Source organism: Maniola hyperantus, chromosome 21 (genome assembly GCF_902806685.2).
Source record: "Maniola hyperantus chromosome 21, iAphHyp1.2, whole genome shotgun sequence".
Taxonomy (NCBI): Eukaryota; Metazoa; Arthropoda; class Insecta; order Lepidoptera; family Nymphalidae; genus Maniola; species Maniola hyperantus.
Window position 1 is genome coordinate 8,484,055 of NC_048556.1, and position 17,237 is coordinate 8,501,291.

Sequence of the window (17,237 nt, forward strand, 5' to 3'; positions counted from 1 at the left end):
TATCCGGACGCCTGGCAACCCTGCTCATGGTATTTTCCTTCATCGTCAAAATGAGGAGAAAAATATTACCTGCAAACGCCAGATTGTGTCTAGGTTTATAGAACCTAGCGTCCAGATTCTTCACAGCATCGTAACGGTCTTTGATGGCAGCTCTGAAGGCCTTCAAGCTAGTTAGATGCCACAGGCGGGTCGGTTTGATACCTCGGAATTTATCGAGCATTTCTAATCGGTGTCCAAATAGGTTTATGATTTTAAAACACTTGAAACATTGATGTAATTTGGTAAGTTTAGTGGTTAGTTTTGGTATCCATGTGAATTGTGCGCAGAACCTGAAATCAGTGTTTCAGATTACTTTGTGATTATTTGACTAAAATTTTCAAATGTTGGATAGATAGATAGTTACTTTGCGGAAATATATGACATACAAGGAAAGCTTAGGAATATAAGCTTTCGTTTTTTTTTCCTAGGAGGAGGAAAAATCCCTAATGGACTTCTGCCTATGGACAGGGTGTGTCCGACTCGCACGGACTAAAAAGACCTCTCCCTCTGCGAGATTAGCACGGAACCGTATTACATTACTTCGTGCTGACCCTCTGGTTGCTCTCTCTCCTTTTTTCTTGCTTCTTCCCTTCTCATAATTATGGCCCTTAGCATCTGACCGTATCTGTGCCACTCATCCTCGCTTGACACCATACGGGCTACCAGATTTTGGGCGTTGACACGCGTTGATAAGCTTTCCTCGCAAATATTTAAACGTAACGTTTCGGCGATTTGTCATTGTGTGAACTTAGGATATTTATTTGTCTATTATAATATAATTGGAAAAACCATGCAGAAACTGATTGATATAATATAACTACCTACATCTGAAACAGCTGGGTTTCGAAACTTGCTAACTTCATAGATTTCACCGTAATTTTAGCGAAATCTTGGCAGGTAAGCTAGTGTTATATTTCGTTAGCTCAAAAAATTACCAAGACCTCTTACCTGAATTGTAGATGGTTTAAGATGGAGTGCCGTTAAAATGAAAGACAGAAAATCTGAAAATGGATAGTTTAGTTTAGTAGATTTTCAATTGAAAATCTTAATTACGTGAACTTAAAACTAAAGCAACGAGGGTTCCAAACGCGTCCAGGGTCTCAGATAGGAGATATGAAATATTGCGTTTAGTACTTCAAGGGTTAAAACCCATATGTAAACTTATTAAAGTAATACCATTATGGTCATCGTGAACCGCTGCCTCTGGTGCTTTTTCCTATAACTGTGGCAATACAGGAGATTAATGCGGATGCTGTGATAAAAAAAGCAGTTCTTGCCGGTTCATAACATTTTTTGAAGTCTGAAATGAAATCTCGCCTCCTTTATGCCTCCTTTCTTCACGATTCCTTCAAGTTTGACACAAAAGATTTTTTTTAATTACACAAATGACAAAACCACAAAACGCGTTGGTATAGGCCAGACATTGATTCACAAGTCCCGCAAATTGCTAATGCGCGTGGCCGCCATTTTAGTGACGTTAGCACTAAACGGAAGTGCTGATGGTATATTTTTATTTCGGCTGACGTCATAATGACGTCATTTCGATGTTAATGAGACATGTTTATTTTATTTTTATTTTTGTTTCCAGCGCAATAGCAATTTGCGGGACTTATATTATAGCTTTGATATTATGATGCAACAAGTTAACTTCTCATAGTTTCCTCAGGATATCGAATTACAATATAGCGTCAATTTGTTAGCATGGGAATAGTTTTTTATTGGAATTCATTATTATGTAGGTAAGTACTTATTAAAACCTATAGATTGTAGTCTAGACAATAAAATTATCCAACAGGGCAACTAGCCCCGGCGAACTTCGTACCGCCTAACAGTCGATTCTTTAATTTTTTATTTTTTTTTATGCTCACAATTTTTTTAAATTTTCTCTCCGTAAGAACTATTCTCGTACTTCAAGGAATATTATAAAAAAAGAATTTTAATAAGAAAAGAAAAGAATATTATAAACTGTTCTCGAGATTTGCGATCAGCAACACATTTAGCGATTCATTTTTATCTATAGAGATGTCGCTAAATGGGTATTCAGCACTTGCCAAACCTCACATACAGATGTGGAAAGTAAAGCTTAACCTATAGGTCAAACCCATTCCGTTCTGATATCCCGAAAGCTTAATATATGCCATGAGGGTAGCCCCCAAATAGTTTGTCACGTAATTCGACCTCTCACCCAGGTGACCGGATATATTGAAAAGATTACCCCTCTGTAACAAAAGAAAATCAAACCAATTCGGAAGAATAATTTTTTATGCGCATGCATTTCAGCATTTTTTTTTATTGCTATTCAAGTTAGCCCTTGGCTGTGATATCATCTGGTGGTAAGTAATGATAAGAGTCTGCCGCACTCAGAGTCGCTTAATCGTTACTTAAGGCATTCCTTAGTATAGATTTAAAACGACATTCTGGTTTGTGGACTGCATACGCATTAGCCGGGCGACTGTAATTATGCTGCCTTTAGAAAATAACAATTTAATTAACATAATTGCCGGCATATTACGTAATACTATAAATAATTTACTTTTAGATATCTCTCAACATCCGAGGAATATTGATGAAGAAGACAACTGAAAAAGAGTGACAATCAATGTTAGGCAGGTAGATATTACCACGGAGTTCGGAATCAGCTTCGCTTAGGTGTTTACATTAATTTAGGAGAAAGGCAAATGAGGTTTTAAAACAGAAAGGGTTAAAACATTTTCTCTTCAGGGATTCCTTGAAAACGTGGGTATCCTGCTAAATTACGGGAGTTTACTTACCCAGCTTAAATAAATTATGGATTTTCACGCATAACAGACAATTGCGAAAAGACTGAGAAAGGTGAAGCCCAAAAGATTAGGACTGAAAAATAGTGTCTTAGGCTTGTTCTTTGTGCATTGGGGTTGTAGAATAATTACTAACTACTTTTAAAGCTACTTAGAGAGATCTACATTGTATAAAAAGCCGATTAAAGCCGATAAAAGTTGATACTGACGAAAGTGGAAGCAATTTGTTGATAGAAGAAGGCATGGGGCCGTATGTTTGTCAATTAGATTTTCATTATCATGATGACCAACTCATTGCCGGCTCACTACTGAGCACGGATCTCTTCTCAGAATGAGAAGGGTAATTAAACTTTGTTAATGTGGAAATTTTTGAAACTTATCATTTGATATAAGATGATGAATCAATATTCGATATTGAATCGTATTTTTTTAAAACAAAAGGTTCAAGTAAGAACGATGATGGCACGGGATGAAATCGCGTGCATCTGCTAGTAAAAAATAAATTACGTAGAAGCAAAGAGTCCAGGTAAAAATCCCTAGCATACTTAGATGTTTTTGTTTGTGTGCGTTTCACTAGTAGAACAGCTTTAAAATTGGATAAGGTTCGTCCCGTGAAATCCCTTCGTCCTCTTTAATTTAAAACCTTATTGGAATGGTATAAAGTAGGAACTGAAATGTATTTAATTTTTGATGAGACATTAGGCTCCGTAAAGGATCATTCCGTTGCGGCCTTCACCAGAGATGCATTGGACTATGGATTGATCGATTGGGCTATGCGATTGGGTTACTCGTGTTTCTATAAGACCAAATTGTATTCCTAAATGACCATCTATAATTTCTGTTATAAAATAACTAAATGAACTACTAAAGGATTTCTGAAACCATAAATATCGTTCAATAACTGATATCGATAGGAAAGGATGCTAGAAACGGATGTGAAGAGGAAAGCGTGGTTGTTTTAAAATAGGCTCGATTCTAAAAACTGGCTTGTCTAGTGACGGCTCCGCAGAGCTATATGTTTTTCAACTACAACTTAACTTTCAAGCTCCAAGCCTCTCCGAGTCCGTACCTTGTAGTGGGAGCAAAACCTGTAGATACTGTTCACCTACTTCGAGGCGGAGTACCTGCTTTTATGTTGTCCCTTTCGCTCTCGTGGTGGACACGATACCCTTGATGATCTCCGTTTCACCGCACGACTCTGGTATGCAAAGATTGATAGCGTATATGACCATTCGGTTTTGAAAGTCCCGAGAAATCACGCACGGTTAACTTTTCGCCGCCTGGCGTCCTTAGTTAGGATCGGACGGACGTGCCTTGGAACTCTGCCTTTAAAACTTTTAAACTCCTCATTATTACAATAATTTAAGTTAGTTTCGGTAAATACGGGTGCTGTAGAGTTTGTTTCTTGAGTTGTTGTGTAGTTTACCTTACGATTGGCTGTGCTTTGTGCGATAAAGACAACTTTGTGTTTAGTTTTCGTTTTACGTAAAATTCCTGCGGGAAATTTTGGAGTTTTCAGACTGAAATGTGCAGTGATAGAGATCGGTCAGTGATTGGATGATGAATTTACGATGGATCCGATGGTAGACAACGGATTAGTAGTGAACAACTTGAACCATGTCCGGAGTGAGTCTCAGGTAAGTCGTAGGTATCGATGAGGCAAAACACGTTTGCTGTTGCATTCCTGCCTATGAATAAGTGCAATGACTCCCCAATTATGCCTGTTTTCATGGTTGATTTGACATCCTATTCTTACTTTGTTGTTTATTTAAGTATTTTCTATGTTATCATTTCGCTTTTACACAGATACATAGTAGGTATTTCTCTGCTGCTAGCCTATGCGTTTTAAAGCATTGATTTTTAATAACCTTTGATAGAAGATATTGCCTGGTTTTATACATTTACCAGATAATAATGTTCTTTTAAAAAGACCATAATCATTGTTTAAGACAAGTAAGACCTTATTCAAAAATGTCAAGGTCATTATAGGAGGGTACCTATGAATAATGATTTTGTTCATGTTTATATATTGTTAGGACACGAATAACGCCTGAATTTTGATAATTAGATACTTAAAATATCTGATTTATTGTTATAAATACAAAATCATGATGGTCTTAAAGGTGCTCTACCAAAGTTGCTCATTCAATTAACTTTGCGTCATTAACTATCTACCCCGCTTGCCTAGTTCCTACAGTTCATTTTCAAGTAAGTGCCTGTTACATTTTTAAATTAACGGACTTACGAAACTGAGCTGAGCTTTTAAAACCATCGAAGTGAGGCGGTAGTCTTAGTTCTCAATTCAACTTACTTCAATTGTTTGTAATATCAGAAACTTCGTGGAAGTTGGAATAATTGGGTGTAGGCGGTGTAGGTATACTAATAATTCTATTACCTACCTGCTTACCTTTATTTTTTTACCCAATTTCTTTTACTCGTTTGTTTTTGCTACCCAAGCTCTATAGCCTAGGTACCTATCTACTTTAAATCTAAATCAGTTCTATGAGCCAAGAATTTTCGATAACTATGTTACCGAATTGCAGAACATTTCATAATAGGTAGGTATGTGGAAATTTTGTCGACATTGGTCATTATCTAAAGATTAACGTATTCAGATTAAGAATTATTTGCATAGATTAAAATATTATATAATCAGCCGCAAAAAAATAGTCAGTTGGAGATTGCTGTGAATTTTCCTATACTTGACTTAAATAGACTTCTGAGTCTAATGAATAACTGCGTAACCTCAAAAGAGATAGCATCCAGAGCTGTAAAGCAATTTAAAAAATATACTCTGCTATTATTGCTCTCTGTAGTTCAAACGATTCTATAGATTTAGATGAGACATCTACTAGGCAAGCATACTCGAATCTACACTTCATCATTCTTTCCATCAAACATGGTTGTCGACTAGTTCAAGCCTTGGTCGCTTGCAAAAACAAATCTTATAGGCACTAAGGCAACAGGGAGAAATGTTATGATTTATTATACTTAGTTCCCACATTACACAATGTTGTCTACGGTTACAATTCAAAGCTACGTATGTTGATTGTTGTAATTACACACTTTACTGATAAGACACGATCTACGTTTCAAGTCACTGGAGCATTCACTAGATCTTTGATGATTGAAAAAAGCTCGCGTTTGAAGAAGTTAGGTACCTATGTACCTACTTTTAAATCATCAATAGTGGAATATATTGTTGGATTGGCAATATGAAGGTTATAATAATCTTTGAAAAGAGCAACTGCCGAGTTTCTTGCTGATTCTTCTCGGTAGAAAAGGCATTCCGAACTAGTGGTAGATGCATCTGCCGATTCAAAAATACTTGTAAAAGTTTAATTGAGTAAAAAATATTTTTATTTTATTTATTCTTAAATACATAAAAGGACTGACTGATCTATCAACGCACAGCTCAAACCACGCACTGGATGGATCGGGCTGATAGCTATTATGACGTAGGCATCCGCTAAGAAAGGAATTTTGAAAATTCAAAGGGGGTAAAATAGAAAAACTTAAAGCTAGCCTTATCCAATTACTATACAAATCATGCTCGCGTGGAATGGTATCAAAAATACTAGCTGCATTTCCGCGCTGGACAGCCAGGCTGATCCGTTGTGCAAAAAAATGAGCCAGCCCTTCTGTCACCAGATCATAGATGAGGCTATTATTCGCGATGAAAGTAATTAATTTAGCCAAATCCGACGCAATTTATCCGAATCCGACCTAATATGACCTAATCCGACTAAATGATGAGATGATCACCAGATGAGGCTATTAAACGCGGTGAAATGTCTCGTAAAAAAATCTTTTTCTATCTATTGTAAATGTTTCTGGTACAAAAAAAATTTATTGCTTTCTATATTCTTTAATTACTTGATTGCTGAGTATCTTGCCGACTCTTTCATAAGAATCTGCTTTCCAAACCGAAGTTAGAGCCATAAGAGCTATAAGTTGGCTTCTATAAAGTAGGTACCTACAGTACGCGGCCAAAAGTGATGAACATCGATCTTTAGAAGGAGATAGCAGATTTGTAGAGTACTGTCTCGGTTGCTTAGACCGACAAAACGTCATATGGGCATGAGCTTGGACGATCTAAGGCATGAGTGACAGAAACAACGCTCTACAAAGTACAAACCTGAAATGTCATTCTAAAGCCCGATGTTTACACTTTCGGCCGCGTAGGTACTGTAAGTATTTTAAAGAATTTGCTATTTAACCTTGTAGGTGTATTGCCGACAGCAATTTTCCAAAATCACCTGTCCATGCAACAACAATACGTGCAGACAAAGCCGTAACATAACAATAAAGAGCCGTAAAATCGAATGGATCATCGTGTGGGGAAAAAGATTCCATTTTTTGTGCCGAGAGCGCGCAAATTCGGAGGAGGCACATGTCAGATGACGTCAGTCCTCCAGGCGAAACCAGTTTCGCGCCAATTCGCAGCTGTCGTCGGCAAAGCGGTTGGGTCGCCAATAATTTACCCTTTTTACTTTATTTTCCTCCGGCCCGGCCTCGGGCGTTCAGCCTCCGAGATACACCGTTAACTTCTCTAATTATGGACTCTTGTTTATTCTTACAACATTAAGCTACGAGACTTCGAAGTTCAAACCACCTATTAAAACATACCTACCTAGTGAACATTGACGCTGGTTCCCTGGGAACGGGGACGGGCGCTAATGTGGGACGCAACTTGCGTTGACACATTGGCCCCGTGTCATATCAGGAAGACAGCATCAAGACCGGGAGCCGCAGCAGAAACAGCTGAAAACGGCAAGCGGCGCAAGTATGCCTCTCTTATAGAGAGTTACATTTTGTGCCGTTTGCCGTGGAGACCCTGGGGCCATGGAGTCTTAGTGCAAAAAATTTTTTACGAGACATTTCACCGCGATTAATAGCCTCAACTGGTGACAGAAGGGCTGGCTCATTTTTTGCGCAGCGGATCAGCCTGGCTGTCCAGCGCGGAAATGCAGCCAGTATTCTTGGCACCATTCCACGCGGTCATGATTTATATAGTAATTAGATAAGGCTAGCTTTAAGTTTTATTGTATTAAAAAAAAAAAAACTATATTTAATTTACCTAGTGAACTGATGTGGATAGAAGCACCTGTTAGTTTCCGAAATTCATCAACAAGTTACAAGAACCAGCAACCTTATTTTGCTACTCGTATAATCCGCTGAAACCAGCGGCTCCCTGCTTTCCCGGATTCTGGCAGGGCAAGACCGTGGCACGTGTACGCCGGCAAGAAATATTGTAGGTACATCGACTTTTAGAACGAGCTTTCGGCTTTGTAGAGCGTCGTCTCTAGAGATCACTCATACCTACCTATGTGACGTTTTGTCGGTATCAACGACAGAGACAACGCTCTCAATTGTAAATTAATTCTTTAGCTTATTGAAAAATACTTATTCCAAACCTTTTCTAAGAGTTTCAATTGAAAATATTTTCGTGTAAGCAGCCGGTAGCCTAAATCTCAGAATCTCAGAATCTTTTCCCGGTTAGAACTCGAAGAACGAGTTAGGACAAAGGAGTCAGTATTGCAGGTAGATTCTTTTCGTGTCATGGACTAAGGTGCAAAATTGCAGACCTGACCGAGTGAGTCACCTGTCTTCCCACGTTAAAAAACTTCCGATTCGCTCATTAATTTGAATAAATTGGATTTGGTAAACGATCCAATAAAGATGAACTGTTTTATTTTAATTTAGCACAAATATTTGCTATGTTATCTGGCTCTCTGACCTTTTATTATGAAGGTTACTAGTCTGGCACAAAAAATACTTTTTAAATGCTATAAAATGTGGTAAAGAGGTACCTTCCTACTTAACCTTTACCTATAATATTATGATATCTTTAAAAGCGATCATAATACCTAGGTAAGTAGGTACCTAATAAATAATAAACCACACTATTAATATTGTAGGTGCGAAAGTGTCTGTCTGCTTTTAGTACAAAGATAGCTTGCATCCCGGGGACGGACACTGGCTACCTTTTATGCCGGAAAATCAAAGAATTTTCGCGGGGTTTTAAACAATCGCCGTGCGATCTACTGGTATGCCTTGTACCTACTGGCAACTGAGCTACTGGCAGATTATCGATACACATGCGAGTAGCTCGTTCTTGCTTGTAACTGGCATGCTTCTGTGCGAGTCGGGCACAACTTCATATTCCTGGAAGTGTGTAGGTATATCAATAGCTAGGTAGCTACTGATATTCTAAGAGACATGTCTATTTTAGAATTTGGTATAAATTTCTAATATAGGTCACCGCCGGCTTACCAACACTTCCTTGCAGTTGCATATTGCAAAAATAACTTTGATCGCACACTTGCCACTTCATTCAATGCAGACACGCAGGTACCTACAGTACGCAGCCAAAAGTGATGAACATCGATCTTTAGAACGAGATAGCAGATTTGTAGAGCACTGTCTCGGTCGTCGAGACCGACAAAACGTCATATGGGTATGAGCAGTGGCGTGCAGGTCATAAAGGCATAAATGTAGTGCTAACCCCAGTTGTAATGGCTCAATGCATATTTTTCATTATGACCTCTGCCAGTTAACAGGTTTTTACCTAACTAATGCCTACCCTGGCTTCAAACCCTGTGCACGCCACGGGGTATGAGTGACAGAGACGACGCACTACAAACCGGAAATGTCATTCTTAGGCCGATGTTCATCACTTTCGGCCGCGTACTGTACCTACCTACCGCCTAGAATGTCAAACACGATTCTGTTGATACTACACATAAAACTTGTAAAATCAGCTTTCTTTAGATGAAAGTTTTCTACTACCGTATATGTATCACAGTCGACGTCCACTAGAGAATCTGCCTGCTTTTCTGTGGTAGGTAGGTCTATAAACTATAAATAACCAATTTTCGCATTTATCTTGGCGATCTGGTACCTATGTCTGTCTGTAAGTCTGTAAAGACGAAAAACTAGACTTCCCAGTCGTTCACTTCACTCTAAAAAAACAAAACCTTTTTCGAACAAAAACATACATGCCCCTTTATATAAATTATCCGCGCTTGGCTATCAGCGTGTGAGCTATGTGTCCTAAACCCTCATTTTGAGAGAAAACCTCATTAGTGGGCTGGCGATGGGTTGTTATGATGATTATTGATTATGATGACAAATCTTGCACGTATTCAATGTGACATCCTGCCGTAGGTACTGCTAACGTCGCGAATCGCTGTCGTCGCGCAGTGTCTGACCAGGGCCTTACGATACCGGGTACAAACAGGCGTTTTCTCGGGAACTTCGACGACTGCTTTCTTTACACGACCGGTCCACTCTCATCTCATGTATAGTTAATGGAAACAGTGCCTTATATGGCTCTAACAACTTGTAACTCATTAAGTGCTTCATTAATAAAATTAACGATAGGGTTACTTGTAGGGATTTAGGATTTGGATAAACCACAGTTCACGACAGTTAGGGAACTTGTAACAAAACGTCGAAACTTCGACGTCATTGGCAGGCGTCAAATGTTAGTAGGTACATTTTGACGCAGGTAGCCCTAAAGAAGCCCTATCCCCCTCACCCCCCCATACCTACCCGATTGTCATCTCAACCTGTCGCGGACCACTCTCATAGATAGATAGATAGACTTTATTGCACACAAAAAATATTACATAACATGACAAAGAAACTAAAACTAAAAAAAAAAGTCTCATGCTTGTAACTGGCCGATGGAAAGCTAATAGCTATGAGTGTACTTTGAGTCTTTGCATAATGGGTGTTGGCTGTTGCTCAGAAAATCAAATCGCACTTTTACTTTTCGGGAACCGGTCAGCCAAGCTGCAGCAAGTTGGTTATCAGGTACCTACAGTACGCGGCAGATAATGTACTACATCGACCTTTAGAAGGAGATAGCGGATTTGTAGAGCATTGTCTCTGTCGTTGAGACCGACGAAACGACAACAAATATAACTAAAATAAAATAAATATACCCAACCAGTCACACCCAGAGTAACATGTGACTCGTTGGGAATTACAATGGATAAAAAAAGTTGCAACCAGTAACAGTGTGACTCAATGGGAGAAAAAATTCTATGAGCTCCCAACGAGTAACACTATGACACGATTGAGTGTGACTCGTTGGGAACCCATCTACTGTAGGTACCTACCTACTAGTCCTACTACCTATGTAAATGTAGGTGTTTAGGCATGTAGGCATTATAATAAGCATGAGAGCCCCCATCATCCGCCACCGACATCACCTCGCAGAAACACTACCCGCCTTCTAAGGTTGAGATCTATAGAGCGCACTTTGACTTTGCTCAGACTTAAGATTAAGTTAAAACGAGACAGATTTATGTGAGAGATATAGCTCGGTCTCGTTTTAACTCTGTCTAAGTCTAAGCAAAGTCAGAGTGCAGTCTATAGATCTCACCCTAAGATGTATCTCTGTCCGCCATGGTTTTGACCATGGCTGGCAAGGAAAGGTCTTGCCCACCGCCCTGTCCAGAGACTATTGGCCCTATCCTACCTTAGCCTTAGCTTATTTATACTAAGCTAGTTTTAGATAAAAACAAATAGGTACCTTCTAAAGTACGTACATAAAATAATTATAATATCATCAATGTTATTGAATACTTTTTGTGGGCGGAACCAGTTTTGCCCATTTGGTAATAATATTATTGTATCAACAGATATTGTAATTAGTTACCATTTTTACAGCATTAAGCGCGCCTTCAGAATTAGAGACCTAGCTGGTACCTAAGTATTTAAAAATTAAACATAATTATGTCGAAAAATAACGGTACGTATGCTCATAATAACACTAGTTTTGGCCGCGACTTCGTCTGCGGTACATACTTACCTATATAATTTATAGCATAAGTTACTTACTTCTGATATAAAATGTACCTAAAGTAGCTTTCTAATGGTTTAAGAATTATATATTTAAGAATTATAAAATTGGTTTAGTAGAACTACTAAACTTATTAGTTTCTGAGATTACGCCCTGCATTCAAACTTACAAACCTTTACCTCTTTATAATATTTATGTGTTTTTGTTTATAACAATTAGGTACCTACCTACCTACCTACCTAAAAAGGCATACTTGGTTTAGTGGTCTGAAAATAACCAAATATGGCTCTAGGGCCTAGGCCATTGACTGAAGGTACCTATTAAGGACGTAGTAACAAGTACCTACTATTATTTATATTCTGTGGTAGTAATTAGTCCTAAGCCCGGAATTGCTTCCCATGAAGTTTTAAAAAAATAGTATTATTTTGTCACCAGCGGAAATCGAACCCGATCCTACTAAGCTAAGCAGCAAAGTCTTGTTCAGCACAGCGCGTGACATTTTCAAAACTCGTAGGTAGCGAAGTTATTTAATATTTTGTACATACCTACTTGTGTTTGATGAACCCACTTGACCTTGAAACGAACTTATTAATTAAACAGGCCGGGGCACGGTAATCGATATAAATAAATGTAACAGGTAACCTATGATGCCAGTCGTATCTGGTATTTATTCCGGATTTTAGTCCGTAATCGGTACCTAATATTAACCTAAACTAGCGGCACGCTATGATGGCCGGTTTGACGTTTGTCCGCTCATGAAGTTCCGTATTAATTGATAACGACTTTGAAGGAAATAATTGTATTACTTTATTGACGATAGTGATGTGCAGAGATTCATAAATTTTATCGAATGTAGTTTTAGGTTTAGGACTCAAAATTTATTTATTAAATTGATTTCTTAAATGTATACAAGTGTAGAAAAATCAGTTTGCACCATTTAAGGGGTGAATGTACTTGTGAATATGAACAATTTTCACTATGTGGACAAACCTCTGAAATCGCAAAAAATATCAATAAATTTTTAAAAATGGAATCTAATACGATCGTCACATAGGATCGCTGGCTAGCACAACTACTACCTCCGGCAAACTCGCGTCAATGCTCAATGCAAAACAAAGCAGTTTCGAATTGACGTTGCTTCGAAAAGTATAAACTGTCAGTGCAATGCGATTGTGATATAGTTTTGACCTGGCTTTGGATTTCAAATATTGATACTGCATTACTGTTGACCCTTGCTCGTTAATTTGGACTCTGTTCAAGCCCTTTGTTGTGGATTTCGTCGATATGACCGAACGTACGCAGAGAACTGTTCTAAATAGTCAGACACGTGAGTTCCTAATACGCCTTCGTAACTATTTCGATCGTGAAGCTCAAAATGGAGGGCCAATTTTACCTATAACGTCAGTGGTTGAACGCGTAGCTGATGCGCTTAATATTGGACAACGAACTGTTAGACGGATAACTAAAAAAAATATGGCGAGACTGGCACAGAAGAAAATAAACTTCACACACCAAAAAAGAGAAAACGAGCAAAACCAGTCGTAGGCATCGATAGCTTTGATGCCGATGCTATCCGAAGACATGTTTACGGCTACTATTTACAGAAGGAGTATCCAACAAGAAAAAAGTTGGTGCATTCACTGAAGGAAGCTGGATTATTCTTCGGTGGGGAAAGTTCTTTAACGAAGATTTTGAAGACCATTGGATTTCGATACAAAAAATGTAACAAACGCAAAATATTGATGGAAAGATTTGATATAGCGATGGCAAGGTATACTTTTTTACGGCAAGTGAAAGAAATCAAAAATTGGCAAAATGTTGTGTTCTTGGATGAAACATGGCTTAATGCTAACCATACTGTAGGCCGTTCTTGGAACGATGACACAGCAGCATCTACTTCCAAAGTTCCTGTAGGAAAAGGATCGCGACTTATAATTTGTCACGCCGGAACCATCAACGGGTTTGTCGAAGGTTCTCTCATGGCTTTTGCGTCAAAAACCACTGGAGACTATCATGAAGACATGAATGGAGAAAAGTTTACTGAATGGTTTACCTCAATGTTGTGTAGCCTCCCTGAACCATCTATTATAATTATGGACAACGCCCCATACCACTCGATGCAAATTGACAAGCCACCTGCCCAATCCCAAAAGAAAGCTGATATCGTCGCATGGCTTCGTAAAAATGGCGTAGATGCAAACATGAATATGTTAAAAGCGGAATTAGTACGTCTTTTAAAAGAAAACAAACCAACCAAGATCCGATACGTCATTGACGAAATAGCATTAGAACATGGGCACAGAGTTATACGGTTACCGCCTTACCATTGTGAGTATAATGCGATTGAGTTGGTGTGGGCTCAAATTAAGGGATATGCTGCAAGACACAATACAGAACCCCCATTTACCACAAAAAAAATGCTAAAATTATTAGAAGAAGCTTGTGAACATGTGACTAAAGGAGACTGGGAAAAGGTTGTGAATAGAACTGTTAAATTAATAAGGGAAGATTATGAAAGAGATGTGAAAATAGATAATATTATAGAAAACGAACATATAATTATTAATGTATGTGATGATAGCAGTGACGACAGTGAAAATAGTAGTATGGACGAATCTGATTAATTATGGCCTTTTGTGGCACCTTTTTCGGTATCTTTTGTATTCATATGTTTCTTGTGTGCATATAAAGTATGTATATTCATTTTCGTTCAAATATTCAGTTCGTTCAAATAAATTAAATAAACATATACATTTTTGTTTTATTAAACCTATTTAATCAGGTACAAAAACAAAACTTAATTGTTTTTTGTTCGAGAATAAATTGACATTCCACATCACTATTGTAATGTGTCAAACCGGCCATCATAGCGTGCCGCTAGTGTAAGCACTACAATTTTTGTTTCCCATATTTTACGAAACTAAACTACACTTATAAAATAAAAATATTAATTAATTAATAGTAAAAAAGTAATTGATAGTACTTATACATTTTTTTAAATATTTAACTACTATTCTGTTATTTAATTTAAATTAATTCTATATTTTTACATCAAGTTTACAACATAAAATAGCAAGAATAAAACGCAATTTCAAATTAAACCAATCAAATAAACAGCTACCACAAATTGACCAATAACTGCGTCTTTCGTTTCGTTATTGCTAACTTGCACAAACTTCAGACTAGTCTGTACCGTTGCCGGGCGGATAATCTGTGCGCCACGCGCCGTCCATTTTGTATTTGATTTTGACATTGTCAATTTAATTTGTCAAATTAAGAACACAATGTGGTGAATAATAATCCGAAATTATAAAGTTTTTAACGAGTAAAATATGTCTATGCTAGCCGAACCTCGTCGTAAACAAAAAGTGATAAATTTACGTGCCAAAAACAATGCCTGGAGCAATGATAGCACCAAATTCGGGCAAAGAATGTTGGAAAAAATGGGATGGAGCTCTGGCAAGGGGTTAGGTGCTAAAGAAAACGGTATTGTGGAGCATGTAGTGGCTAGATATAAGAACGATGAGAAAGGACTGGGTTTTGAAGACAGAAACGACCAGTGGACGAAGCACGAGGACGATTTTAACTCGTTGCTTGCTAACCTTTCAAATGGTAAGTATAACCTATACAAATGGTGAATTTTGTAATTTATTGAGATGAAAGTATGGAAATAGTAGTATTAGTTGTTTTTATCATTTCTATTTATACTAAATCTTTGCCAAAACGGATGACTTAAAATAACTGCTGTTTTGGAATGTATGTGAAATAGGATACTTGTTTATCCTGTAAGTTTTGCTTACTTTATATTAGGAGAACAACCTTAGTTACTTACTAAACTTCTTTGTTTGGTGATATATTTTAAGACTTATGCTCGCGATTTCGTCCGCGTGTACTACACAAATTTCAAAACCCTATTTCACTTAGGGATTGAATTTTCATAAATCTTTTCTTAAGAGATGCCTACGTCATAATAGCTATTTGCATGCTAAATTTCAGTCCGATCCGTCCCGTAGTTTGAGCTGTGCGTTGATAGATTAGTCAGTCAGTTACCTTTTCCTTTTATATAAACAGATGAGGATCAATTAATGATACCATCCAAATCATAATCCACCATAAAATCCAAGGTTTTTAGTCCTAAATAAAAACTAATAAACAAGCATTACTGTCACATAAGAAGCGCTGTCCAGTTATTAAAGTTACTAAACCCTGCTGGTTCATAAATTATTCAATTTAAGTGTGTACTCAAATAAAACATCAGTAATTTATCTTTCAGCTGATGGTGGTATGGAAACCTTGCACAGTGGCATTTCATTAGAAAAGAAGTCCAAAAAAAGCAAAGCACGTATTCACTATCACAAGTTTACGCGCGGCAAAGACTTGTCACGTTACAGTGAGAAGGACTTAGCTAACATATTTGGTAAAAAAAGCTTTAAGGAACGAGAAGTTAAGGAACATATTAAAGAGGATACTTTACAAACCACAGAACAGGTTTTCACGGAAAAAGGAAACATGGATGATTATTTTAAAACTAAATTGGCTGCATTTAAATCAAAACTAACTGATACAAATACAAAAAATGAAGAAGTGGATTACACTTTTAAAGGCTTTTCAAATACTGCAGTACCAGAAAATAATCAAAATGGGTCGGTGTCAACCTCCCATCAACCTTTTTCTTTTTATAGTTCACAAAAAGAAGACATAACCCAAAATATTGAGCTGCCTTGTCCAGATCTTGAAACTAAAAGTAAGAAGAAGAAGAAATCAAAACCGAAGGAAATATCCTGTCAAGTAGCGATAGAGAGAAATAATTTACCAGAATCCATACAAGAGATAGTGATGGGAATAGGAACAATTAAAGCAAAGAAATCTAAAAATAAATTGCATACAGAATGTATTGAGAAAACTCAATCATTAGATAAGGTAGACAAAAGTGATTCTGCAGGATGCTTGCAAGGTACAATTGTAATGGACGTAGAATCAACTAAAGTAAAGAAGCCTAAAAAGAATAAGCATAAAGAATGTATTGCAGAAACACAATCGTCACATAATGTAGAAGAGAGTAATTCTTCAGAATGCATTCAAGATATAGCACCTAAGAAGAATTCTAGAAAGAAAAAGTATCAAGAATGTGTTGATGATGAAAATCGGCCATGTGAGGAAATCAGTAAAGTAAAGAAGAAAAATAAGAATAAAAGACACGTTGAAGATATTCAGGAGCAAATATCTATAGAAGATCATGTTCCTAAAAAGAAAAAGAAAAGTAAAAATCAAGGCTTATGATAAAAGTCAAGCTAAATAAATATATTTTGTGCTCTTTTGTATTAAATTCATTTTTTAGTCATAATGAAATTATTAAAATGAAATAGGTACCTTTTTGGAATATCTGAGAGTTGTATTTATTTATAATAGAAAACACCTTTTTTATGTAATAAAATGTATTTGTTACATAAAACATCTAGTTTTAATTGTTTTTAGGTTACCTTTTTATTATTTACTAGCTGATCCCCGCGGCTTCGTCCGCGTAGATTTAATTGTTTAAAGATCCCGTATAGCCTATGTCACTCAGGAATAATGTAGCTTTCTACTGGCGAAAGAATTTTTAAAAT

General features: G+C 37.2%; 2 protein-coding genes across 14 annotated transcripts in view; both read left to right on the forward strand.

Moving 5' to 3' along the window:
* The window catches only part of pyd (zonula occludens-like protein polychaetoid), a 119,674-nt gene that overhangs the window by 58,037 nt on the left and 44,400 nt on the right, over positions 1–17,237 (forward strand). The window contains exon 1 of one of the 13 annotated variants that reach the window (XM_069505777.1): positions 4,051–4,453. The exons of the other annotated variants lie outside the window; for them this stretch is intronic. Within the exon in view, the coding sequence (XP_069361878.1) occupies positions 4,388–4,453 (66 nt within the window). The 5' untranslated portion in view covers positions 4,051–4,387. Of the gene's footprint in view, positions 1–4,050; positions 4,454–17,237 lie in introns of those variants that run through there. 13 annotated transcript variants of the gene reach the window in all.
* Positions 14,852–17,080, forward strand: LOC117992275 (PIN2/TERF1-interacting telomerase inhibitor 1-like). Its single transcript, XM_034979938.2, has 2 exons — positions 14,852–15,243; positions 15,905–17,080. The coding sequence occupies exons 1-2, from the start codon at positions 14,964–14,966 to the stop codon at positions 16,909–16,911; spliced, it is 1,287 nt and encodes a 428-aa protein (XP_034835829.1). The 5' UTR covers positions 14,852–14,963; the 3' UTR covers positions 16,912–17,080.

Excerpts from the sequence above, each read along its gene's own strand:
- LOC117992275 (XM_034979938.2), top strand. The coding sequence starts at position 14,964 with ATGTCTATGCTAGCCGAACCTCGTCGTAAACAAAAAGTGATAAATTTA. Across the intron at positions 15,244-15,904 it reads GCTTGCTAACCTTTCAAATG|CTGATGGTGGTATGGAAACC; the intron begins GTAAGTATAACC and ends TTTATCTTTCAG.